General features: G+C 41.1%; 1 protein-coding gene across 2 annotated transcripts in view; it reads right to left on the reverse strand.

Moving 5' to 3' along the window:
* Positions 1–19,138, reverse strand: part of blmh (bleomycin hydrolase) — a 37,138-nt gene extending 18,000 nt beyond the window's left edge. Inside the window, exons 1-7 of one of the 2 annotated variants that reach the window (XM_072455065.1) lie at positions 19,011–19,138; positions 14,820–15,017; positions 14,134–14,243; positions 13,180–13,321; positions 11,461–11,549; positions 11,288–11,380; positions 484–639 (exon numbers count right to left, since the gene is read on the reverse strand). In XM_072455065.1, coding sequence (XP_072311166.1) covers positions 484–639; positions 11,288–11,380; positions 11,461–11,549; positions 13,180–13,321; positions 14,134–14,243; positions 14,820–15,017; positions 19,011–19,020 — 798 coding nt within the window. In that variant the 5' untranslated portion in view covers positions 19,021–19,138. Of the gene's footprint in view, positions 1–483; positions 640–11,287; positions 11,381–11,460; positions 11,550–13,179; positions 13,322–14,133; positions 14,244–14,819; positions 15,024–19,010 lie in introns of both variants that reach the window. The other variant, XM_072455056.1, reaches the window with a different exon arrangement.
* Between the last annotated feature and the right edge of the window lie 8,671 nt (positions 19,139–27,809).

A 27,809-nucleotide genomic window follows, 5' to 3' on the forward strand; every position in this document is an offset into this window, starting at 1 on the left:
TGATTTTTATATATGTCGTTTTATTACTGTTCATCGTTTTATTTTGCACCAAATCACCAAAGAAAGTTCCTATATTTGAGATTTTTTTTCTTCTTTTAAACCTTTTCTGATTTCTGAAGTATTAAAATGAATGAAATAAAAATAATACTTCACAAGTCAAATTTAGTTGGGAGGGAAGGACCTTTATAGTCCAAATCTATTGCTGCCTTTTAAAAATAATACTTAGTAAGGAATTAAATACTTACAGGTTTACTTTAAATAAATAATTATCTTTTAATTTGCACATATTTTTTTTCAAAATACTATGTTTTTGTACTTTGCACTTTTCTCTTCTTAACCGCATTGTATTTAATAGCTTCAAGTTATTTAGTATTTCAATATAGGCATTGTGCAGGCCTAATAAAAACGTCAGCCGTGGCTTGGATTACCACAGGGACGTTGGGCAACACACAGTCTGCGTTTACGAGTCCCCCGTCATTTCACCTTGTCCTGAAGGTTGTAAAGGGGTTTGACGTGTTCCTTGTAAAACTCCTGGGGCGTGAGGGGTCCCATTCGGTGAAAGTTCTTGTCTTTGTCCCGGTATTCCCAGCAGATGGTCTCCGGAGGGCTGCCTAGACAAACACTGGCCACTCTGAACACCTAAACAAAAACAGACAGAGATTTACACCAACTATTACACCAAATATACAGCGTATGCCGTCTAGTGATACTATTTATACGATCAAACCCGTGATATTAAACACAATAAGCATCATCCACGTCAGTCAAGGTCAAAGGTTTAGATTCTGGGGTCGCTTCTGTTCAGCCTCTACATGCTGCAGTTAGGATGCAGATGAGTCAGATCTATGTTTCACTGTCGGCAGGTGAATATGGACCAGTGGATTCACTCTGTCGCTGCATACAACAGATCAGTGTGTGGATGCAAAACAACTTTCTCCAGCTGAACTCAGACAAGACTGAAATAATCGTTTTTGGCCACAGAAACAAAGAGAAAGTGTTAGCGGTCACCTCCAGAGTCTCGCTCTAAAACCTACAAATCGAGTTAGAAATCTGGAGGTAATAATGGACTCAGACTTGAACTTAAACAGCCACGTCAAATCAATAACATCAGCAGCTTTTTATCATCTAAAAACATTGCCAAAAGTATAATGTGGACTTCAGGGACCGGCCTCCTGCTGGTGCCAGTCAGGACTAAACATGGACCGGCCTCCTGCTGGTGCCAGAGTCAGGACTAAACATGGACCGGCCTCCTGCTGGTGCCACAGTCATGACTAAACAGGGACCGGCCTCCTGCTGGTGCCAGTCAGGACTAAACATGGACCGGCCTCCTGCTGGTGCCTAGAGTCAGGACTAAACGGGGACCGGCCTCCTGCTGGTGCCAGAGTCAGGACTAAACATGGACCGGCCTCCTGCTGGTGCCTAGAGTCAGGACTAAACGGGGACCGGCCTCCTGCTGGTGCCAGAGTCAGGACTAAACATGGACCGGCCTCCTGCTGGTGCCAGAGTCAGGACTAAACATGGACCGGCCTCCTGCTGGTGCCAGAGTCAGGACTAAACATGGACCGGCCTCCTGTTGGTGCCAGAGTCAGGACTAAACATGGACCGGCCTCCTGCTGGTGCCCAGAGTCATGACTAAACAGGGACCGGCCTCCTGCTGGTGCCAGAGTCAGGACTAAACATGGACCGGCCTCCTGCTGGTGCCTAGAGTCAGGACTAAACGGGGACCGGCCTCCTGCTGGTGCCAGAGTCAGGACTAAATATGGACCGGCCTCCTGCTGGTGCCAGAGTCAGGACTAAACAGGGGCTGGCCTCCTGCTGGTGACCAAAGTCAGGACTAAACATGGACTGGCCTCCTGCTGGTGCCAGAGTCAGGACTAAACAGGGAGCGGCCTCCTGCTGGTGCCAGAGTCAGGACTAAACATGGGGAATCTGCTTTTCAGTTTTATGCAGGAACAGTCTTCGAAAAACGATTCCTTCTTTTAGATCTTTATCGGTTTTGTGATTTGAATGTATTATTTCCTGTTGTGTGAAGCACTTTGATTTGCCTTGTGTACGAATTGTACTCTACAAATAAACTTGCCTTGCCACTGTATACCCTCGTTTGGGGTAGACATACCTCCAAAACGACAATTGCATCCTTATACATTTTTGATACCTCTCCCACGTCTAGATGAGATGGAACAAAGATCGCAGTCTCCTGTAGAGGGCGATGCACCGGTGTTTCGTCAACGATACAAACCAAATAGTTGAAAGCTTCTGACAATACTAGCCACAGGAATACTGCTTCTCGGTCTTATTACTCATCAGTCACGAGTTAATGAATTCTGTAGCTGCCCTCATCACAGCGCAAACGAGTTCACGGGAAGCATCTCGCCCCGTGTGCACTTCCTCCCTTTCTGATTGGGAGTTGCGGTATCAGAGCCAGTGTTTGGACATTCAAGCCTCAGACGCAGCTTTCCCAGGAACTTACCCCTTCTGCCGTTCCTTCCAGCACATGCTTTTGCTATCAAATATGATTAGAGAGCTGGGAAATGTAAGCGCGCTGCCGGCAAAGGGAGATAAAAGTGTTTTCTAGACAGTGATGTATTCAAAAGCCACAAAAATCAGCTCATGCGAGTGAATAATTAGGAAGATATTAGAACGTCGCAGCTGGGGACAAGACATGCAGTCCCTTTTGGTCAACCGAAGGAGGGAAATGGCAGCAGTTTTAAAGAATGTCTTCGACTAAAAAATGGTTTTAAAGTTTTTACGCTTTTTGTTGCGGTTTAAAAGTGGCTTTATATGGACAGACAACTTTATCCGTTTGTGCACGTTGTTGCGAAAGAACCACAGACGGAAGTGTCATTTCTCGCTCATGGTTCAACATCAGAGTGACCGAAGGGACTAAAGTGGACGAGGAGGCGAAGAGTTGATTCTGAAACATGTTCTTGACTCATGGCTCACAGGCCGGAAGGTCATTATGCAAAATTAGACTTTTACGAGCTTTTAACCATTGTTCCCTCATCAGAAATCCTACAGTTGTGTTTTGTGTTTTCCACCGTTGTAAGTAATCTTGTTTACGGCCTCACAAAAACACTTGGTTTCAAATATCCCGGTTTAAGCTGCGTTTTTAAGCCCATAAAATCAATGCCAGACCTGCTCTAACCGTGTTCATTACAACTGCTTGCTTGCATTAGCACGTTGAGGCATATTTTTATTTTTCTTCCCATGGTCATTCCCTCTGCTGCCACTGGTCGAAGCGCTAACACCAAGCCTGATGAGGGAACGACGCCTGACTGCTAGCAAGTCATGTGTGGCTTCAATGTACACTTGCATTTTATAATTTTAAGTTCTAAAACATGAGATGCCAAAGTAAATCTACTCAAGAGCATGTTTAAAGGCCAATATCAATACAAATGCATGATGCGTGTCCTTTATAGTGTCCTTTTCAAAGGGCACGAATGCATAAACTATTTGGACAAAAATGGCATTTCCCCAAAAGCTCAAACCATAATACTTGAGTAGATCATTTTAAATTATGTGTACGAAGAGCAACTTTGTTCTTTGGCTCTCGGAGGTTCAAACCAGTGCCTTGGCGGAGGTCTATGCCCACTTCTGTTTAATTTCTCTTCTTTGTGTTCCATCTTTGCGTTTCTTTGTTCATGGTAAGCAAACGCGAAGAGCCACTTAAATAATAAATCATCTTCAAAGTCGCAGTCCAAGTGTCCGACGGTCTCGAGGCAAAATACACACGTAGAGTCAACAAAGGCATCTGTACGAGGGCTTTTGTTTAGGCTACACGAGGGCCAGTATGTGCCAGTACGTTATGTTTTCACCCTGTGGCCGCGGGACGAGAACCTCGACCGCCGCCTTTTGTCGCGCTCCAACTGCAAGAACAACTTTGACATTCCTTGCTCGTATTAAACGCGAGGGGCACACGATCAAACCGAGGCAGAGATGAATGAGCGGCAGCAGGTAAAGATCAAACACGCTTTCGAACAACATTTACTTTTCGAGCATGGAAAACATTACCGTATTTTCCGGACAATAAGTCGCACCGGAGTGTAAGTCGCACCAGCCAAAAAATGCATAATAGAGAATAAGTTGCACTAGAGTATGAAATAAGGTTGCAAGTGTGAGAAATAAAGACCAAATAATATCACATATAAGTCGCTCCGAAGTATAAGTCGCACCCCGGCCAAAACTATGAAAAAAGGTGCAACTTAGTCTGGAAAATACGGTAATATAAAGTATTCGCTTTCATTTACTCTCGACGTCAAAAAGGCGCACGAACTAAAACACTAACATTTATATAAAGCTGTGAATTCTGAATTAAATTAAAACTGCCTTAGATATATGATGTAGTAGAAGCAGAATAAAACAACCTCATTTTCAGACTTAATTATGGGTTTCTATTGTGCAAATTGCCCAGCGTAGTATTTACCCTCGTGCCAACCTGTAGCTCTGTGCCACGCTTCCACTGGCACAGCGGGCAGAGTCAATAATGTGGGAGTGTGAGGTTAATGCCACTTTGAAACAAGGCGTGAACAGACGCAGTGACATCAGAGCAGGGACAATATTTAAACACCTGCCTCTGCGATGAAAGAGGCAGGCGTTTATGTTGTTTAGGACTGGTTCTGTTGCCTAGTTGTGCAAAAATAAATAAATAATAGATAGCTTTCATTGTGTACTGACATTTTAAGCCCCTGAAATTGTATTACTATTGTATTATAATATGCGATACAAGCAATAATTAGTATATAAACATCTTTAACAGCAATATTTCTTTGCTATCCTGCACAAACGTAATAAATATGTCGTATTGTATAAACAGGTTTCCTCTCTGTAAACGTGCAACAAAACTGAAGCGAAGTCACAAAATACAGTGGTATATTGATACAGCAAACCACGATATAAGTGATATTTTAGCACCGCCTTGATCTGAAAAGGCACAAAGTTGCAGATGAGAAACGTGTCAAAGCAACAGCGGAAGGACAGATTTGTGTTTTCTTTCATGGTGCAACAGTGAGGGGAAAAAATGACTAAAATGGACTGACGGTTGTCATTCAGCGTTTTATAATCATGTGCACCACTGTCAAAATCATGTGCACCACTGTCAAAATCATGTGCAATAAGATAAGATAAGATAATCCTTTATTGTCCACACATGGGGAAATTTCATTGATACAACGCAGCAGATACAGAGGAAAAGGACGGATCACAGAATACTGTCATAAACATGTGCACTACAGTCATAATCATGTGCACCACTGACAATCATGTGCAATACTGTCATAATCATGTGCAATACTGTCATAATCATATGCAATACTGTCATAATCATGTGCAATACCGTCATAATCATGTGCAATACCGTCATAATCATGTGCAATACCGTCATAATCATGTTCACTACCGTCATAATCATGTTCACTACTGTCATAATCATGTGCACTACTGTCATAATCATGTGCACCACTGTCATAATCATGTGCACTACTGTCATAATCATGTGCACTACTGTCATAATCATGTGCACTACTGTCATAATCATATGCACTACTGTCATAATCATGTGCAATACTGTCATAATCATGTGCACTACTGTCATAATCATGTGCACTACTGTCATAATCATGTGCACTACTGTCATAATCATATGCACTACTGTCATAATCATGTGCAATACTGTCATAAACATGTGCACTACTGTCATAATCATGTGCAATACTGTACAAATCATGTGAAATACCATCATAATCATGTGCAATACTGTCATACTAATGTGCACAACAGTCATACTAATGTGCAATACTGTCATACTAATGTGCAATAATTTCATACTTATGTGCAATACTGTGACATAAAGCCAATCATACTGGTGCAATGTTTTCTGTCCATATAACAGCTGTAAATAAGGCAAGGCAAGTTATTATTACTAAGATTATAAGAGGCTTTTTTTTCTTTTTTCTCTGTTATTAATATTATACTTCAGTTCCTAATAGTATAACCTGTGTTGCAACACTGGCATTTCCCCATTGTGGGACAAATAAAGGTTATCTTATCTTATCATGGTTCAAAATCAGGTACAAGTGAATATATTGTGAAGTTTGAGTACATTGACAAACATAATAAATATCATGAAACCGCTTTGTCGACAGGCTTTTGTACTTACAAAAAAATCTACTAACAAAAAGTCCTCATCATAAAGACCAAACGTAAATCAGGAGAGCGACAACTCCAGTACAGAAATTGTCCTCCCAAATCTAAATCCTAAACTCCCCCAAAAGTTCGCAATTAGGAACAATTACGAATACTTTGCACGCGTTTCGATACCAAACAATGTTCCAATTTAACAATCCCTATGAGCCCAACTGTAATGATTTCAGCGTAGACCTGGCCCCCCCGTGTCAAACCTGGAGAACGCACAACTCTTGTCTAGAAGCTGGACTTGTGAGTGTAAGCAAATGACACCATGCAAAACAGTTTGTATAGAAATGATCCGGGTTTTGATTAAACTTGCGTGTTTTGTAAACAAGAAGCACATGTGGCTATTGTACGATTGGAGTGATTTTAGCCTGACGGGGCGAAACTGCCAAGGCCGTTGCTGCAGACTCCTAAAATTGAGGGATACACAGAAAGCCACCCACGGACCAGTCAAAAACAAGGAGACTCACGATCACACGAGCGCTGAGGTTCGGGACGGGGCCACGCGGATTTAGTACATCACTTAATGTCATTTCGGAGTCTAGACAGGAGTTTTGCCATGTGCATGTGTCAGTTTGAGGGACAAAAGTGTCACAGAACAAGTAGCAAATAAGAGTCTAAGAAAATATATGCTGAGGAGAAAAAAAGTACTACATGCAGATTCAGAAACTATACAGATTTTTGCTTGTTACTAATAATTGTCATCAAATTGTTTGCAACTCGCAGTGTTTAGCCTTGGATCTTTTAACCAGGACTTTGGTTGAATAAGTTTGATTCGTCTGCGCGTGTACTTAATGGCACAGGTTAAAGTAGTCTAAAGAACTTAAATATTGAAAGCAATTCTTGAACATTTCTAAATTAATACATTTTATTCGGAGGGAGAGAACAAAAAAGTGAACAAAAGGTGAAATAAAAACTTAAAAAATCGAGTTAGACAACAAATTGAAGCAATTGTTTCCCTCTCTCTTGTCTTGTGTGTCCAAAAAGGGAGTGAGAAGAAGGAAACCAAAAGAAAACAAGAAATAAAATGGAATTGAACATTTTTTTTAATACATGGAGGGACAAACAGTGGTCAAATGTCGCCCAAAAAAAGGCACGGCTAAAAACCTGTCCTTCACTGATGCTGGCGACTGTATAAACGAGGCAACAAGTTCAACATTTACGTTAAAAACTGCAGAACCCCAAAACTACAGCTACACATGTTTCGGAATCTATGACCCGGCCGATGAGAGAGGTCCGGTTGTGGCGTGAGCGATCGCCCCATCTGTAAGCGATCGGCCTCGGTTTGCGGGAGAAGCTGGAGACGTCCCAGCCTGGACCGGGAGGGAGGAGCCACGCTTTTGAAACTAATCCCCCCCCCTCGGCCGCTGTCGAGGAAGAAACATGGGCTCACACACGGTTTGAAACGCCCCGAAGATGGATGAGACGTGCGCGGATCAATGTATTCAGAGTTAGTTACCAGCGTACGCCGTTCTCACGCAAGGGTAGAGGGGGGAAAAAATACTAAATATGAGCGTTCTATACGGGTTAGGTCTGTCAGTCGGTCGATCCGTTGCTTGGATTGCAAAAGGCATCGAGATAGAGCTAAAGGGATGTAGCTTGAGGCTATTCACATGTAGTTTACATTTAAATCTACACATTTTCCATGTCATTTTGATGGAATTTCTTCTTTTCCCCGAGTCACAAAACAACTTCTCTCGGCAAAAGGTGCATTTTGGAGTCGGCGTTGACCAGATGACAATGAATCGACTCGTTTCAGCCGTACATCGGAGACCTGAAGACTACATGCAGGAAATGTGGGTGAAGTGCCTTGCCCAGAGACACAACAACATTTGCTTTTAAGTGAACCGACAACCATCCAATTAGGGGTGCGCCAAAGTATCAAAACATCTACTGGTATATATCGTAATATCGATTTGGTCACTCAGTGTCGACATTGTGGGCCACTGTCTCGATAGGTATCGTCGCGAGTCATTTTCTGTATAAATTTCCCGAATTATTTTGCGACCGGGCTACAATTTTGCTGCTTGTTTAAATAAAGGAAACGTAGGTTGTGGTTTGACAAAGAAAAATGTTGTTAAAGTGTTTCGGGTTCTTTAAAAAATAGTATCATGAGCAACGTATCGATTATCGTATCGTGAGCCGTGTATCACATCGAATCGTGACGACTGCCAATAGTGACTGCTTAACCCACTTTGCACTATTTTAGAACACTGTACGACTGGTTTTGAGATCAGAATAGTTTATTGTAAGCAAAGTAATGCATTTGTTTTACTCATTGACCTCATTATTAGTTCATTCAGATTGGGTAACGGTCGGAAAGGTAATCGATCTTTAAGCCGCTTCTTTTGTACCAGAGTAGTTAAGTGCTGTATATCCTTCCACTATGTACCAGTAGTCTCTGGCACCACCTTCACCTTTGTGCATCCATCCTTAAAATCCGGTCCAAGTGAGCGCAGCATTGGCCCGGCCTCTGTCAGAGCCGTGAGTTTTGGGGTTAGTGTGATGAATAGCAGCGTTTCAGTGGAGGAAGTGTGTGCAGCGTCACCTTCGGGCGGCAAACCGGGCCTGACACGAGCCTCTGATCCGCGCAAACACGCCGCGTGCGGAGAGGAAACATGTGGCGGCGAGGGGGAAGTGCCACTTTACTGCTGTTTAAAGGCGAACCACGAGAGTTTACACCAACACCAGCGTAACACGCAAAGTGTAAAAAAAAAATATAGGCCCTCATTTGCTGCCATGTGCCGTTTTAATGAAGCAGTGTTGTTGATGTTCGGAGAGGAAGTCTGAGTCTACTCCAAGATGTTTTAAAGTTTCAAATGTTTGGAATTATCGTTTATTTTTAGATTATTCCACTGTGTACTCCTACTAGGGATGTCATTATGATGTGATTATTTAGGTAACAATATAAAATGTAAGAACAAAACTATTATAATCGTGACTTTTTTAGAAGCATAATTAAGTGGGTTTCATTCAATCTATAGTACAAAAAATTACACCTAAATATAAAAGTACTGTTTTTGTCACATTTACTTTATTTTGTCATTCAATTGCACAAAGCTGGTCACAAACTTGAGAGATAGTCATGTGTTGGATGAGATTTCGCACGGTCTCAGTAATAATCATGAATAATCGTTGAATCGTGACCTTTTTTTCCTCCTCTCACAATGACACTAACATTTGACGTGGCGACATCCCTAGCTCTAACATGCAGCTCTTCTTTCTTTCCTTCCTTCCTTCCTTCCTTCCTCCGTCTGGTTTCGTTCTGGAGGCGGGAGCGCGAGGGCAAACCCTTTCACGGCGACCTCTTGAAAGCCTCATCATTTCGCTTTCGACTCCGGTCGTTCTTGCGCCGTGAGCGAATCGCACATCAGCAGTGGCCGTGACAGCGCGGCGTTTCGCAAAACAAACCACTTCCAGGTGCACAAACAAACACGGGACGGGCCCCTCCCCTCTGTGCCGCGAGGGCCCCGTTGCACAACACGAGTCTGGAGCTGGAGGAGGAGGTGCTGATGGCCACAAGCATCCAGCAACCGAGGTGCGTGGAGACGACGGACGCTGTTTAAACACGAGAACGGCAAACGCACAACAACAACAACAACAGGTGATTAAAAACAAAGCGCTCCGGCGTTTGGGTACGGCCGCGTTTAAAAGGCCCTATATTATGCAAAATGACTGCGTTTAAGAGTGCTTTTGGACACCCTCCGGAGCAAAGCATTTGAGCTCGGTAGATATCTCTTTGATATCTAAAAAAAAAAAAAAAAAAAAAAAAAAAAAAAAAAAAAAAAAAGGTACACATAGTTAAAAACTCCCCCCAAAAATATTATAAATAAATAAGCACTACTAACCCTAACCCAGTTTAAAGGGGAACATCTTGACAAAGGCATTACAAGCCAGAGCACACAGCATTTGTTTAAAAAAGAAAGAGTAACACATTAAAGAAGATTTGGCATAAAATGAATGCTTGAGACATCTTCCAATTTAACTAATGTATTATAAACTGGATATCCCCTCCATTGAGAGGCTTTTCTTACGACAAATAAAGGGCAATAAATATAATAGAGTAAATAAAAAGACTTATAAAGGAGTACATCTACATACTTGTTGCCACTTAGCAATAAGTACATCTTGTACTTGTTGCGAAGTACAAGATGACTCTGCCAAGGAGAGCAGAGTCGTCCCACAAACAGTTGATGCACAGAGGGGCGTGCATCGTAAAGACTTCGCTGATCTGCATCTGTGACACTGTGTCCTGTTCACGGTTCCAGCCTTTGTCAGTCAAAAAACAACGCGTCATGAGTTTGCAGCCTTTTCCACAAACAAGATCTCTATCAGCGTGCCACATCTGTGAAGGTGCAGGACATGGAGGACTTTTACAACAACTATTTCTTTAAAGTAAAGCAACACATTTTAAATTTAAGATCAAGAGTAATATTTAAGTCAGTTTTTAAAGTTTATTAATATTCATCTTATCTATATTATCTGTATATTTTTTGTTCTTCTGCTGTTCTTTTAAAGCAATTTATTTTCCCAACGTGAGACGGACACGATCTGATCTTAAAATTGCAAAATATGACAATTTAGACCATTTACAATCGCACATTCTTTTTATTATTGACAAACTAGTGTACTTCATCATATAGAACTAATATCATGGCGGTAATGTGGTTAATAAAGACAATTCCTGCAGTCTAGCTCTGTGAAGATTATAATTTTCTATATTTTCAAATAGATAAAAAGCTAAATAAATCAAATAAGTTTCATTAATTAAAGTATGTTTTTCCTTTTTACCTCATAAACATTACAAACAGTGTGATTGCAGTGGCTTGACGCCGCACTCTTGTTTTACAGCCTACTTGACAGCGCCCTCTTCTGGCACAACAAAGTTACATCATAACAAACCAGACCCTGCGTATTGAGAGGCATTCGATTAAATAAAATAAAAAGGAAACTAAGTGTAGATTAGGTGTTCAAAAGCCATTATCCCTTGCAAAATACAGATGATGAAATGTCCCAAACCACAAAAATGTCTCGTGACAAACTGAAACACGGGCAAGAGCTAAATCCGAACAAGTGCTTTGTGTGCGGTTTAAAGTCTCACCTCCTCGATCATGGTGTCCAGCGCGTCGGACAGTTCTGCTTTGGTGGCGTCACTGGCGACCATGTTTCGGAGCCGTAGGCAATACTCTCTCAGCTGTGAAAGGCGACGCGAACGACACATATTAAAAACACAAGTCACGTCTATGAAAAGTGACAGCTGCTCGTCGAACGCACCTTGTGATTCAGGATGTCGTTCATTCGGCGGGAGGCCTCGGAGCTGTGCGACTCTGGGAAACATTTCTTTGGAATGACGCCGTATTTTTCTGTGAATTAAAAAGTTCGGACAAAGTTGTTACCGTATTTTCTGGACTATTAGTCGCATCTTTTTTCATCGTTTTGGTCGAGGTGCCACTTATACTACAGAGTGTTATATGTGATAATATTCATTATTTTCACACTGGCAACTGCATTTCACATGTTGATTATTTTTACACTGACAAGCGCTCGAGGCTCTAAGCGACGCAGAAGAAGAATCTGCACTTCCTCTTCCTCTGGAGTTTGTGGAGTTGTTTAGAAGTGACACAGAGGAAGAAGAATTCAATGGATTTAGTGATTTGGGGTAAAACTGATGCTTTGGTAAACTTGTTAGCATGTTCTTTATGCTATAGTTATCTGAATAACTGTTCATATGTTACGTTAACATACCAGACACTTACCACAGTTCTGTCTGTGCCTCATGTAGCTGAAGGTGTTAGCGTTAGCATACGTACACCTATTCACCATGTTCTCTCATCCGTTATTATTTTAAATTACATTTCAAGATGAAATGTCTGTTCTTGGTCTTAGATTTTATCAAAACAATTTACCCAAAAATGCTCCAGTGCGACTTATGTATGTTTTTTTCTTCTCTAGTGTGCATTTTTTTGCTGGTGCAAGTTATAATACGGTAATTGTGAATGACATTTGCATTTTACGCACTGCGACACACGAGATCGAGATTCAGTCCTTTCTAATCGTGAATTGGGTCTTTTTGGAGCCGAGTTCAGACTTGTGAGGTAGAAATTGACAAACGTTTGTGTTCAATTGGTAATTATTGTAATTAAGTCTCCATTATTGAGTTACTCTGTCATTTCTACATTTTTAGAATTATGAACAAATATTGTAAAAAAATAATGTTTTACACACAATTTAGACTTCAATCTTCTCTTATAATGAGAGTGTGTGTAAATATTCCTTCTCTGATTTGTAATAAACATAAGAATAAATGCAAAAACAATTAAATGTGAAGTATCCCAAGTATTCAGAATACAGTCCTGTGATGAATACATTACCAAGTACATTTTAATGCAGGTATTCAGTATTCTGTAAACACTTCTCCCACTTCTGCCCAATAAATCATAACAGCCACTACAATAAAGAGCTCATTTGTGTTATTGGCTTCATCTTTCAGAGGCCATAATGCAAGAGGTAAATTTATGGTGGATTTAGTCATAATTTACTTTTTAATATTAGTTTGTCGACAGTAGATAAATCACATCTAGAGATAATAAGGAGAAAAAACAACTTGATACTCCAGAATCTGGTTCAAGATCACAACTACTTTTTTGTTTTGTTTTGTTAGAATGCAATTTCCAAACACAAACTAGTAGTACTTTCTTAACTATTACTATGTGGTATTATACTTGTTCGGATAGATCTCAAGTCCATTCTAAAACTATTGAGGAAAGCTCTAATTTTGTCATATGTGGTTTATTTCAGAATTGATACCGATTTTGAATGAGATTCAATAAAGTCTTAGCGTTTGTTGGGATCTGGATATCAACTTTTTTGACAAATCTATCGAATAACATAACATTTAAGCCCGGACGTTCCCACATCTACGTAACCAAAGTAAATTGACTCTGTACTGAACTGCGGGATTTGTGCTTTTGCGAAACGGAGGGAGGAACTGACCGATGAGATTGACCAGCATGTCCCATTGGCCGCCGTCGTTGGTGGGATTCGAAAGCAGGAACTGGACCAGGCGTCCGTCCACCGGCTCCTTTCTCTGCGCCGTCTCCACACACGCGTGAAGGAAGTAGTAACAGCGCTCGATCTGTGGAAGAGGAACCAGCAGCGCGGTGAGAACACGGTTTGGTCTGTGGCTGCAACGAGAAGCACGACTGCGACGCACACTGATCGAAATCAGTATGAAGAATACAAGTAAATACAGCACAAATACATATTAGAATTAGACCTGCCTTCAATCGTGTTCAGACCTGATTTAGTTCCAAGTATGCCCCTGTTTAGCTCCCCTCCCCCTCTGCCCCGGTTCAGCCCCGGTTCAGAACCGGTTCAGACCCTGTGTTTTGAATACAACTACATAAAAAGCATACTTTTAATTAATTAACATGAAAACTGCGTTTGTGTCAGTGACGTAAAACTAGAAGAGCCCAAAAGAGGAGTTAAAGTGGACAAAGGCTGGTGCAGGAGGAGGAGCTATAGAATGACAAATGACACAAGGCGTTACCGGGGTAACCTGCTCAACAACAGGCCTTCCACAGAAGGAACATGTAACACATAAATTATTCTAAACCAGGCATGTCCAACCACGGCTGGGGGTCAAATGTGGCCCTCAAACCAACAGTACCAAAAGTAGTTTGGTACTACTTTTTTTTGTAAAATTTGAAAAATTTAAGCATTTTGATTATACCAACCCAATATTAATGCTCCAAGTCTGATTAAAGGTGTGGAGGTATTGAAACTATGTAAAATGCAAAATTTCAAATTATTCACTTGTCATATGACAAATTTGACATTGTCGGATTGTTTGTGGCCCTCTGCTCCGTATAAGTTTCAAAACAGTTAGGACACCCCTGTTCTAAACACACAAATACATTTTAAAGTTAAAGTTAAAGTATGTCTTACCTTGTCCCAGAAAAACAGATAGGACTGACTAAACTCAAACTCCTCTATATTAAACTTCTTCATGAAGGGAAGTCGCATCACGTTGAGGCACGAAAAGATCCAACACCTTCCTAAAGAAACAAAGAAGTCACAGAAAATGACATTTACATCATAGGCAAGGATAAAGTGTCATCATAACGCTAACATTTAAAACTCAATTTTGATACTAAGGAGAAGGCTTGACACCACAACACTAGTTCCTTAAATATCACTATGCAGTCCTCTACCTCTGATGAAAAGAACAGCTTAAAGCTCCTTAGGAAAGGTCCAGTGTTGTCCAGGAGACGTCAGTGGAATCTCTGAGCCATCAAAGTCTTTCTTATTCAGTGACATTTGGACTGACAAATATGAGGCTCCGATACACAATTACACCTCATCCTTCACACAGAGATACAGTGTGTCCCGGATTGTGTTATTTCATTACAGTTGTCTAGCTATGAGTTGGGTCGCCTCTCCACAGATTTGACCTGTGAGCTGGGCCTCCTCTCCACTGATCTGAACTGTAACCTTGCTCATGACGCGCTTGTCTACAGGGAAGTGGAACAAAGTAGCTAAAGAACGTGAGAACATCTCCATGGAGACAAGCAGGCGTCCCTACACGACGGTTACGCAGGAGACAAATGAGGGGACGGGTGGGGGGTGCGTGCCTGAGTTCTTCTGGTTGGTCACTGGTTTCCCCTCCGTGGGGATGGAGTGCTGGAAGATGTGCACCGTGTCCTGGACGGTCTGTCGGTGCAGACACACCTCCAGCGGGTCGATGCACGTGGACACATTTTGGGCCAGAAGGTAGCGCGGCTCGCCTCTCAGACGCTTCTGAAACAGGGACACCTTCTCCGGGCTCAGACCTGTACCTGCAACGACACACGGGCCCACGCTGTAAGGATCACACTGGACAACGCACACTGCAAACGAGGAAATAATAAAGAGTGCCATCTTTGTAAACGTACTGCAACAGTGTTTTGGCCCATTTAAAAGAGGAAATGTTGGTCAGAAAACCCTTTAAAATGTTACAACGTCAGAATGTTCAAAGTTTCACAATGGCAGTGACAGGAGGCAAAAGAGAAGTAACTCAAACGTATTCAATTACTGACATCTGGTCTAACTGCTAAGGATTTTTAGATATATACAAGTTTATTGATAACAAAAACTGATCAAAGCTAGTTTTCTATTATAAGCATAGGAAAAAAATATATTCTAGTCTTAAAATATTACTTGAGCTTCAGAAAATGTCATCTGTAGCTAAAATGAAACATTATTACCTACCTAAAAATAATGAGTTTACCATCATCAAAAATGTGTCTAATATTACCTCTTATTAAATAAACAAATAATTAAAATACAATAATAAATGTCTTTAAACCCGCTCTGATATCGTGTATGTGTCCGAGTGGTTTTCATTTGACAAAACCACTTTGATTTTTCATTTTTTGTGATATTCTGGAGTTAAATCCCATTGAAATCACGTCATGTTCCACTTCACTTTTGCATCCCGTCTGGAATGTAAACCGTTTTCGCTTACAAACTTTTAAAAAGGGTCTTTATCGTAATGGTACCTTACCTCTCAAAACAGATTTCATTTTTCTCACTGTAATGACATCGTTACACACTTTTCTGTTCCACTTTGTTCTTTTGCCCGCTTAGTTCTCGCTTTGATTATTCCCGTTATGAGACGTGAGGATGGATCAGAACTCCACAGCTCAAAGAGGAATTTCCGCTGGGCTGGGAATGTCCTGATTCCCATGTGTCCTGAGCACTTTGAGGCTCAGACAGCTCGCACTTAAGGCCTGATCTATTGCCACTCACGCACTCATACGACGTCATGATAATGGCTGGAAAAACACAGATCAATATTCATAAAATGTACTGTGCATCCTTTATTGAACAGGCGGCGACATAACGCTTGTTCCACGGACAACACGCATGACGGAGTGGAAACTGATGCAGTGGAAGACCTAAAGGACCGTTTGCAACAGCAGAAAACTCTTGCAGCTGTAGTTCAAAAGAAACACCCCGTCGAAACATGACTTTAAAGATTGAAACAAAGATTAAGATGTTATAAAAGTGTAAAACGGTAACGACGACGATACGACACGATTTATAATGAATATTAGCAAATCTTGTGGCCATTTTATCTTGCGAGTTCTTGTCCCACACCTTTGTCATCTTGATAAATACGTTTTCTGTGAGTAAGTTAACCATACGTTGAATGTTTTCCTTCAACATTCTCTTTTTGGGCTCTGTTCATTACTATATAATGATGAATAAACTGTATACTTTATACTCTTAGAATGTAAATGCCCAAAAGTAATTGTATTGTTGGCTGATTTGGAGCAAAGATCTATGTCGTTTGTTCTTTTTACAAAACAATGCAATTAGACACAGAACAGAGGCTTGCACTTTGATATTTTCAACTAGTCCAGAACAGACAGTAAAACACAAAAGTAAAATTTATATGGCAGTTGGAAAACAAGAGATTTTTGCACAATTAAGGGCTGTGCAATTAATCATATTTTAATCTAGAGCAACATTCATTGGTTATTTGTAATTGCCAGTGATTAGCGTGGGTCTGTTTGATTGAGGTTCCAGTCTTCTGTCCGTTAGTTGTTTATTTATGTTCAGGAAATTAACATTGAAAGACATTTTTATTTGGTTCGAGGAGCGAAATCGCGACACATTTTTTGCACGATAGGGGTTCCGTTAGCGGTTACATGCCTGGCTTTAGTCCTAACGAGTCGCGCCGAGCCTCAGTTACGCCCTGGCGCGATCTTGGTAATGCCCAGCTTCAGTTTCAAATGATTTTACTGGCACGACATGGCAATTACAGAGCTCAGCGGCGGGGAAAACGCTGGAAAGTCCCGCGGGGGTCCAGCTGATCGGAGCAAAAACGGGGAACAAAATCAAACTGGCACCGTTCAAATGATACACAGACGCAATTAAAACGTAGAGAGAGAGACATTGCCTAGTCATGCATGCCGCCTGGACTTGACCCCTCGCTCCTTCTCTCTCTCTCGGCTTCTGTTGGTTTCCACGGACACAAAGCAGACCTCCGCGGAGACGGTCCGTGTCCAAACCAATCAAGTGTCAAAGTCCGATATCGGAGCTGTTCAAATCCTAAAACAATAAAGTCGTTACAGTTTCGGATAAGACGCGTTGAGGGTCGACGTGGCAGGAGATGACGCTAAACTCTAATCTCGAAACGCGCCGATCATAAAGTCAAAAGCGGGAATAAGAACTTCCATCGTGAGTTAGTGGTAAAAATAAACGAGCTCTAAACGCACAGGACTGGAAATGTGACAAATACCGGTTCAAGTGAGCGTGCAGCTTGTAATTTAAGCTATAGTTAAATCAAGGCGTGTCATGATGGTTTATCCGTCAACTTATCAAAACAATACAAGAAAAGGAAGAATATTGTTTGAGGATCTATATTTATCGTGTGTTCATTTTCTTCCTTCACTGGTTTTACAGTTTTGTTTTCCATTAAGATTTGAGCTGTGGATTCAAAAATGTATTGAATAATGTACTATTTTGGACTGTCCTGAGCAAACTATTGATCCAAGAAAGAAAAGGAAAAACTAATCTAAAAGAACAAGACACTGTGACTTTGGCAATGAAAAAATATATGTAATTTTGATATTATTTCAGAAGGTTTTATATGATTTTTTCTTCTACTCACTTATTTTCTGTGTTTTAGTCTATACGAGTAAAGGAAATAATGCAGTAATAATTTTCCTTGTCACAAACTGGAAATAAATGAATGAAAATCAATCAATCAATCAAAACGGTGGTGTGTGACTCCACCAGTGACTCAAAAACAGGTAGAAAAAGTGAATATTTACGTATTTACGTGTTGTATTTGGTGCCGTTCATGTTTTGTTTAATATATTACACATTTACGAACAGGGTTTACGGAGATTATCATGATTTTAAAAAGGTCATTGTGTCAGGAGCCTCGCGTGGTTTCAATTTGATCATTTCTGGTGACGTTTTTCTGTAGCAATTATCAATATTTGTGATCATGACAGGTCTAGTTAAATCAGAGACCATTGTTAAACTTGCAGGGACACTGTTTGGGAGGACAGGGACACTGTTTGGGAGGACAGACGTGCATTTCAATGGAAAGGGGCCAAGTTCAGACAGCTGTGACTTGCACATTTCAACATTACTGGTTATACAACATGTTATTGTTTAGCCAACATAAAAGAATGACACAATACGGAACCACTCAGACATGAATTTAAATTGTGATGAAATTTGTGCCAGCAAGATTCATTTACAGATTAAATTTCATATTTAAGGCAATTTATATCATTTCACACATTATGAGCTTTAAGAGCTTGATGTTATAATGCAAAATGTGGACAGTACAAAATGATCTGTTACATTCACCACTGGATTTATTTATTTATATTAGACTAAATGTCGACAATTCATGTTTATTATTATCACTGGGGTTTTTGTCTGTGTCAAAATGCACCACTGCCACTTTAAAGAGTTTGACAGATGCAGGTTTTTCTAACTCCAGTCCACACCTGCTAACACAAAGCTAACTATTCTTATTCATTAAATCTCAAACTTAATGCTCAAGCTTTTGCACCGACAAACAGTGATGTGCGGCCATTCACTGCGCGCCACGTACACAAGAATAAACCTGTTGGACAAACAGCAGAGGAAATAAAGGCAGAAAAACGTGCTAGTCTCACATGCTAACTCATTCAGCGTTAGCTTAGCATGTTAGCCTCCACAGCTGTCACCCGGAGCTGTCAAATAGGAAGCGCGCTCAGGTTTCAGGTTGGATCCGTGACAGTGACAGAAACGGCAGAAAGGCACACATTTCTTACCTGTTTCCATGACTGGGGCTCGTGGAGGGTTTTGTGTATTCCTGAAAAGTCACGGCTCTTTGTTTATCTCTCACAGACACCGAGTGAGAGCGGTGCGCTTGTTTACGTACACAGGGCGCGTCTTTGACGTGGCGCTGGGGCGGGGTTAAGGGCCATGTCCCCGCCCAGTGAACATGTGCGCTTACCACAATATAATAGATCCATGGCACTAACCAACTATAGACTGTTTATGTTATTATTCTGGGAAAAATCAATGATCCTGTATATTCACAAAATTCATAAATATGTCTGACAACAGTTGTTAATTAAAGCCGCAAGCGGCATCCAACGGCCCTCGCGGGCCGCCGGCCTTCCGACTCTGCGCTTTTGACTTGATAAAGATGGCGCCCTTATTGTGTCTTGAATAAAAAAAGAACTTGACAGACGGCGACACATTGGACATGGCCAATCCAGTGCAAATGAACACAAGTGTCAGTCAAATTTGCTGCGCCGCCGCACAGAGACCGTAGCACTTGGAATAAAAATATGGATACCTTTTGATGCCCCGCTTGTGTAGATGATTTTTCCCAAAGTAAAGCTTGATCGAGCTATTGCCCACGGAGGAGTTTGTTAAAGTGTGAAGCGTAAATGTGAACATTTCAAGGATTTGGCGTTTTTCCCATTTGTGACAGTATATTTGCAGCTCCACGGCACAGAGACCGTACCACTTAAAATCAAAATATGGATAACTTTTGATGCCCCGTTTGTGTAGATGATTTTCCCCAAATATGAGCTTGATCGGGCAATCGCCCTAGGAGGAGTTCGTTAAAGTGTGAAGCGTAAAAATGTGGTGATTTTAGAGATTTCGCTGTTTTCCCATTTCTGACATATATTTGCGGGTCCGCCACACAGAGACCGTAGCACTTAGAATCAAAATATGGGTAAGTTTTGATGCCCCGCTTGTGTAGATGATATTCTCCAAATATGAACTTGATCGGACAATCGCCCTAGGAGGAGTTCATTAAAGTGTGAAGCGTAAAAATGTGGTGATTTGAGCGATTCTACGATTTTCCCATAAGGATAACATGGGATGTTTCTGTCAACGCTACGGTTACGCCGTACAAAATATGACTTTGGCTCTCATACTTTTATGATCAGGATGGCAAATTAGAATTTTGTTCAAAATATCATGTCATTTGGAAAAACTCTATTGTTTATAGGCCACTCTGAAGGCCAAATAGTCAGAATTCTGGGAAACGTTTGCGGCTCCGTCGCACAAAGACCGTAAAAGTTATCCTTAAAATTTGGATAACTTTAGATACACCACTTGTCTAGAGGACGTACACCGATTTTGAGGTTGGTGGGCAAAACGCACTAGGAGGACTTCGTTAAAGTGTAAAACATAAAAATGTGGTAATTTGAGAGATTTTGTGGTTTTCCCATAGGGATAACATGGGAGGTTTCTGTCATCGCTACGACTACGGCGTAAAAATTTAGGCATTTTTGTGATTGGCTTTTGTGATCGGGACGGCAAAATAGAATTTTGGGTAAAGTTTAGACAATTTTGGTAAAACTAATTTTTGACCTTCAATGTTAATTTAAAGGTCACTCTGTAGGGGGCGCTATCACTGCCATTTCAATTTTGTCAGCCTAAACTGGTCCAAACTAGAAAGTTTAACAACTGATTCAAATTTGGTCCTAATCGGACTGGTTTTGATCAAATGGGAGCAATTTTTAGACCTGCAATATTCCAAAATAAGTTGTCCAACTTTGCGGCTGCGCCGCACACAGACCGTAAAAGGTATCTCAAAAAATTGAATAACTTTAGATGCCCCACTTGTCCAGAGGACGTACGCCGATTTTGAAGTCGGTGGGCAAAACGCCCTAGGAGGAGTTCGTCAAAGTTTGACGTAAACAAAATGGCTAACTCAGCTTGTTTTCATTTTCAAAGGAAGATGGCGGCCATAGGGTAAGTTTGGGGGCGTGGCCACAATGTTTTTTTTTGTTTATCCTCACGAGAGGAATGCGTGTCCCGAATTTCGTAGCTTTACGCCAAAGTTGACCTCGGGGCGTCTCCCATAGGCGCAATGTATTTTGACTTTTGTCGGTGGCGCTGTCGCGCCATTTTTTAACGAAAAAAAAAATGGCCCAGAAAAAATAAAATTTTTCACCGATTCTGAATTTTGGGCAAAGTTTGGTGAGTTTTTGAGCATGTTCAGGGGGTCAAATTAGAGATCAAAGCGCTGAAGAAGAACAAGAAAAATTAAAGCCGCAAGCGGCATCCAACGGCCCTCGCGGGCCGCCGGCCTTCCGACTCTGCGCTTTCGACTTGATAAAGATGGCGCCCTTATTGTGTCTTGAATAAAAAAAGAACTTGACAGACGGCGACACATTGGACATGGCCAATCCAGTGCAAATGAACACAAGTGTCAGTCAACTTTGCTGCGCCGCCGCACAGAGACCGTAGCACTTGGAATAAAAATATGGATACCTTTTGATGCCCCGCTTGTGTAGATGATTTTTCCCAAAGTAAAGCTTGATCGAGCTATTGCCCACGGAGGAGTTTGTTAAAGTGTGAAGCGTAAATGTGAACATTTCAAGGATTTGGCGTTTTTCCCATTTGTGACAGTATATTTGCAGCTCCACGGCACAGAGACCGTACCACTTAAAATCAAAATATGGATAACTTTTGATGCCCCGTTTGTGTAGATGATTTTCCCCAAATATGAGCTTGATCGGGCAATCGCCCTAGGAGGAGTTCGTTAAAGTGTGAAGCGTAAAAATGTGGTGATTTTAGAGATTTCGCTGTTTTCCCATTTCTGACATATATTTGCGGGTCCGCCACACAGAGACCGTACCACTTAAAATCAAAATATGGATAAATTTTGATGCCCCGTTTGTGTAGATGATTTTCCCCAAATATGAGCTTGATCGGGCAATCGCCCTAGGAGGAGTTCGTTAAAGTGTGAAGCGTAAAAATGTGGTGATTTTAGAGATTTCGCTGTTTTCCCATTTCTGACATATATTTGCGGGTCCGCCACACAGAGACCGTACCACTTAAAATCAAAATATGGATAACTTTTGATGCCCCGTTTGTGTAGATGATTTTCCCCAAATATGAGCTTGATCGGGCAATCGCCCTAGGAGGAGTTCGTTAAAGTGTGAAGCGTAAAAATGTGGTGATTTTAGAGATTTCGCTGTTTTCCCATTTCTGACATATATTTGCGGGTCCGCCACACAGAGACCGTACCACTTAAAATCAAAATATGGATAACTTTTGATGCCCCGTTTGTGTAGATGATTTTCCCCAAATATGAGCTTGATCGGGCAATCGCCCTAGGAGGAGTTTGTTAAAGTGTGAAGCGTAAAAATGTGGTGATTTTAGAGATTTCGCTGTTTTCCCATTTCTGACATATATTTGCGGGTCCGCCACACAGAGACCGTAGCACTTAGAATCAAAATATGGGTAAGTTTTGATGCCCCGCTTGTGTAGATGATATTCTCCAAATATGAACTTGATCGGACAATCGCCCTAGGAGGAGTTCATTAAAGTGTGAAGCGTAAAAATGTGGTGATTTGAGCGATTCTACGATTTTCCCATAAGGATAACATGGGATGTTTCTGTCAACGCTACGGTTACGCCGTACAAAATATGACTTTGGCTCTCATACTTTTATGATCAGGATGGCAAATTAGAATTTTGTTCAAAATATCATGTCATTTGGAAAAACTCTATTGTTTATAGGCCACTCTGAAGGCCAAATAGTCAGAATTCTGGGAAACGTTTGCGGCTCCGTCGCACAAAGACCGTAAAAGTTATCCTTAAAATTTGGATAACTTTAGATACACCACTTGTCTAGAGGACGTACACCGATTTTGAGGTTGGTGGGCAAAACGCACTAGGAGGACTTCGTTAAAGTGTAAAACATAAAAATGTGGTAATTTGAGAGATTTTGTGGTTTTCCCATAGGGATAACATGGGAGGTTTCTGTCATCGCTACGACTACGGCGTAAAAATTTAGGCATTTTTGTGATTGGCTTTTGTGATCGGGACGGCAAAATAGAATTTTGGGTAAAGTTTAGACAATTTTGGTAAAACTAATTTTTGACCTTCAATGTTAATTTAAAGGTCACTCTGTAGGGGGCGCTATCACTGCCATTTCAATTTTGTCAGCCTAAACTGGTCCAAACTAGAAAGTTTAACAACTGATTCAAATTTGGTCCTAATCGGACTGGTTTTGATCAAATGGGAGCAATTTTTAGACCTGCAATATTCCAAAATAAGTTGTCCAACTTTGGGCTGCGCCGCACACAGACCGTAAAAGGTATCTCAAAAAATTGAATAACTTTAGATGCCCCACTTGTCCAGAGGACGTACGCCGATTTTGAAGTCGGTGGGCAAAACGCCCTAGGAGGAGTTCGTCAAAGTTTGACGTAAACAAAATGGCTAACTCAGCTTGTTTTCATTTTCAAAGGAAGATGGCGGCCATAGGGTAAGTTTGGGGGCGTGGCCACAATGTTTTTTTTTGTTTATCCTCACGAGAGGAATGCGTGTCCCGAATTTCGTAGCTTTACGCCAAAGTTGACCTCGGGGCGTCTCCCATAGGCGCAATGTATTTTGACTTTTGTCGGTAGCGCTGTCGCGCCATTTTTTAACGAAAAAAAAAATGGCCCAGAAAAAATAAAATTTTTCACCGATTCTGAATTTTGGGCAAAGTTTGGTGAGTTTTTGAGCATGTTCAGGGGGTCAAATTAGAGATCAAAGCGCTGAAGAAGAACAAGAAAAATAATAATAATAATAATAATAATAATATTTTTAGCAAAAACAATATAGCCGTTTTTACTATAACAACAAATGATACATCGTTTGAAAGCTCTAAGCCTTCCCGATGCCGCCATGGGGTGGAATTATCATTACGAGCGCTTACGCGCTCGTCACTCCCTATTCCGTCGGGATGCCCCGCCCACTCCCCATAGACTTCCATTGATTTGAGCAGATACAAGCATGGCCCATGCCTGCGGCATGGATTCTCGCATACGGGACGATGCCAGGAGGGTTTTTGGAGGAATGCAGCGCTTCGCGCTGCTGTTGTCAACAATTAGTGAATGGGCTACGCCCATTCACTAATTGTTGACTATTTCTGTCATAGCAGGAGTAAGTATGCATGATCCATGCCTTCGGCATGGGCTAGTTCACTGTACTTGCCAGGGGCGACGGGGTACCAAACATGCGGGCTGCGCCCGCATGTTTGGTCAGACAGTTGCAACGCTGCCTTCGGCAGCGTTGCGGGAGCAATAGGCCCTCCCCCTGCTGGGGCTCGGGCCTAATAATAATAATAATAATAATAATAATATTTTTAGCAAAAACAATATAGCCGTTTTTACTATAACAACAAATGATACATCGTTTGAAAGCTCTAAGCCTTCCCGATGCCGCCATGGGGTGGAATCATCATTACGAGCGCTTACGCGCTCGTCACTCCCTATTCCGTCGGGATGCCCCGCCCACTCCCCATAGACTTCCATTGATTTGAGCAGATACAAGCATGGCCCATGCCTGCGGCATGGATTCTCGCGTACGGGACGATGCCAGGAGGGTTTTTGGAGGAATGCAGCGCTTCGCGCTGCTGTTGTCAACAATTAGTGAATGGGCTACGCCCATTCACTAATTGTTGACTATTTCTGTCATAGCAGGAGTAAGTATGCATGATCCATGCCTTCGGCATGGGCTAGTTCACTGTACTTGCCAGGGGCGACGGGGTACCAAACATGCGGGCGCATGCAACTGTTCAGACAGTTGCAACGCTGCCTTCGGCAGCGTTGCGGGAGCAATAGGCCCTCCCCCTGCTGGGGCTCGGGCCTAATAATGTACAAAGCCATGTTGTAACGCTGTTGTTACTTCAGTAAAAGAATCACAATACCTTGGCTTGAGGAACAGTTTCATTTGTCACTTTTTGGTTTCAATTCCCCATAAACCACGTGACTAGACACACCTTTCAAAAGTCCAACTTGAATGAATATAGAAATTCAAGAAATTCTATGTAAAATGCCTGTAAAAATTAAAGTTTGAAAAAAGTTATAGTAACTAATAATCACACATAGCTCATATATTCTTTACTTCACTGTAAACCAGTTCTGGTCCAAACAACAGCCAAACAAATCAATATCAGTTTAGCACATAATCTACTTCACAGTTTCAAACATTGTAGTAGCCAATAAACAATTAACACTTTAATCACATAATTTATAAATGTCACTTCAAATATAACATAAACCTATTACTTGTGCAAAGGTGCGAACAGACAGAAAGCCAACTCCTTATGTTTCCCCTTTGCGGCTGCGCTTTTGGGTGGGCCGCTTATATTGCTGTTCATGAACTTGTTTCTTTCCTGTCATTTGAAGAGGGTGTGGGGGATCGGTCTGTCCGTGCATGTTTCCCTTCCTTCCTCGCTGCTGCAGACAACATGATAGCAACAAGAAACAACTGCTGACCAAAATGTGCTTGTAACGTAATAAACCAGCATTTTATATCCAGAAGGAACAGGAGATGTATTACAATCTGCACTTTGTCATCGCCTGTCTCCTACGTTCTTTTGGTAAGTAAGATTATTTGTGTCTCATTGTGTATTAGGTTGTGTTGTCCTGGTTTGAGCTCCGGTTGTAGATGTGTGGATTTGGTCCTGTTCCGGTCCTGCATGGTTTAGTCATGACCCGGTCCAGGTTTTGCTGTGGTCATGTGTTCACAAAAATGAATTCACATTTGAGACTCAAGATGATACAAGAAGGCACGCACATTCCTCCACATCAGATAGAAATACCTGGGGGGGTAAAACAGACCAAAAATAGTTGCAGTAGCACAATATTCTACATACTTTTGCTCAAAAAGAGAGGACAATATGGAGTAAATTAATAATGTACAGAAGGCACTGGTTTTTTAATGCCACTCCATTATTTTCCAAATTTTATCCATTTACTTATCTTATGATTTCCCTGGTTCTGCTAATTTTTTATTTTATTAATTGTATTAATTGTATTAATTGTATTTATTTGATTTGATTTATTTGATTTGATTTATTTGATTTGATTTATTTGATTTGATTTATTTGATTTATTTTATTTATTTTATTTATTTTATTTATTTTATTTATTTTATTTATTTTATTTATTTTATTTATCTGTTTATTTTTTATTATTTTCTATTATTATTGTAATGTAAATGTATTTCTACCACATGACATGAGATTGACAAAATACACATGGAGCATGTTCCATAAACACTGTACAAATGACTGGACGTTTACACTGTGAGATGGAAAAAAGAGCTCTTATTTCATGCATTTCCTCTTTTCCCACAGCTCTTCCCTCTGAGCGGACTTTTCTGCACCGGATCATAGTCTGCTCCGGAGCCGTACTTTGTCTTGTCATCGTCCTGGGCCTGCTGCTCTGCCTGAAGTCAAAGGTCACGCCTCAGGTTCTTCACAGGAAGTTAACCCCAGTGACATCGCCGCGATCCGTGCCCCGCCCGTCAGCAGAGTACCGGGCTCCAGTGCAGCAGAGCACACCACAGCCTCCTCCCAGACGACACGCGCCCCAGAAACCCAAGACGTCCTCCAAAAAGGGTAAATCGCTTTGTATCGAACTTATAGAGAGAACTTATAATACTATAGTAAATTACAACATCATAACACAAACCATTCTCAATTTCTCATCATGATATATATGAATTCAGACAACATATCTTAATTAAGTTAAAGTTAAAAAAGTGGACAAATTGGATTCTAAATTGCAAAATGGAGGCAAAAGTGAAGTAAAACATTCAGAAAATCACAGAAAATGAAAAATCAAGGTGTGAGTGATACCAGAGCCTGGTTTACATTTACTACTTTATTTTACATTATTTGTTTCTTTAAAAGGAGATCAGGAAAGACATTTTTTTTTTAAGCTCAAACATTTTTTGGTTTGAAATTCATATTTTCATATTTATATATTAGAGAAACAAACTACGGTAACTAAAATTTCTACCCTGGAAATTATTATTTTTTGCTTATTTTGTGTTATTAAAACTAATAGCATTGTAATCTAAAGTCAATATTATTGAAATTGGGTTCATGTTTACTCCATTTTGCTCACTTAATGACTTTATTATGTAAGACTGTGCAGAGAGCTGTCCTTACGCTGTGCTCACGGCACATCTGTGGCTTGTCAGTCCCTCCAGTACTATGCTGCTCCCTCAGCTTGGAACTCCTTTCAATTGGAACTGAGGTTGTGTGAGCTTTTCCTGCTCAAGGGTTTTCGCTCTATTTTAAAAAACAAAGAGCGAAAATACAATGAGCATGCCGTGCTGTAGATTCTGTTAAATATATCAATGTTTTATGATTTGTGTGCTGTTGCATGAGGTCATGGTTTTGGCCTCACATTTGAACTATTTACCACTTGTAAAAAAGTCTAACTCTATTGGTTTGTTTCCAGTTGAGATTCTTTTGTCTCAATATTTCTTTAGTCTTTTGTTTGTGTACTTCTTCTTACGTTTTTTGGACACTGCTTGTTTAGTCATTTTGATTTGAAAAGACAGAGGTGCCCGGACATCACATGTTGCTGACAGATGTCTCTCTTTTCCCCAGCTTCGCGGCCCCAGCAGAAGACAGAGGTCAGTGCGCAGCCTTTTCCTGGAGGCCCTTTTCCTTGCCCTCAAAACGATCACTCTCCACCGACAACGTTTCGAAGCATTTGCCCCATTGTTCGTTATCAGAACTTTTCAATGCTGTTTGTTTCAGGTGGTGTACGCGGACATATCCCAGGATGCACTACTACGGCAACAGC

The sequence above is a fragment of the Eucyclogobius newberryi genome, unplaced genomic scaffold, assembly GCF_026437365.1.
Source record: "Eucyclogobius newberryi isolate DKJ021-1_F unplaced genomic scaffold, fEucNew1.0.hap1 SCAF_10, whole genome shotgun sequence".
NCBI classification, from domain to species: domain Eukaryota; kingdom Metazoa; phylum Chordata; class Actinopteri; order Gobiiformes; family Gobiidae; genus Eucyclogobius; species Eucyclogobius newberryi.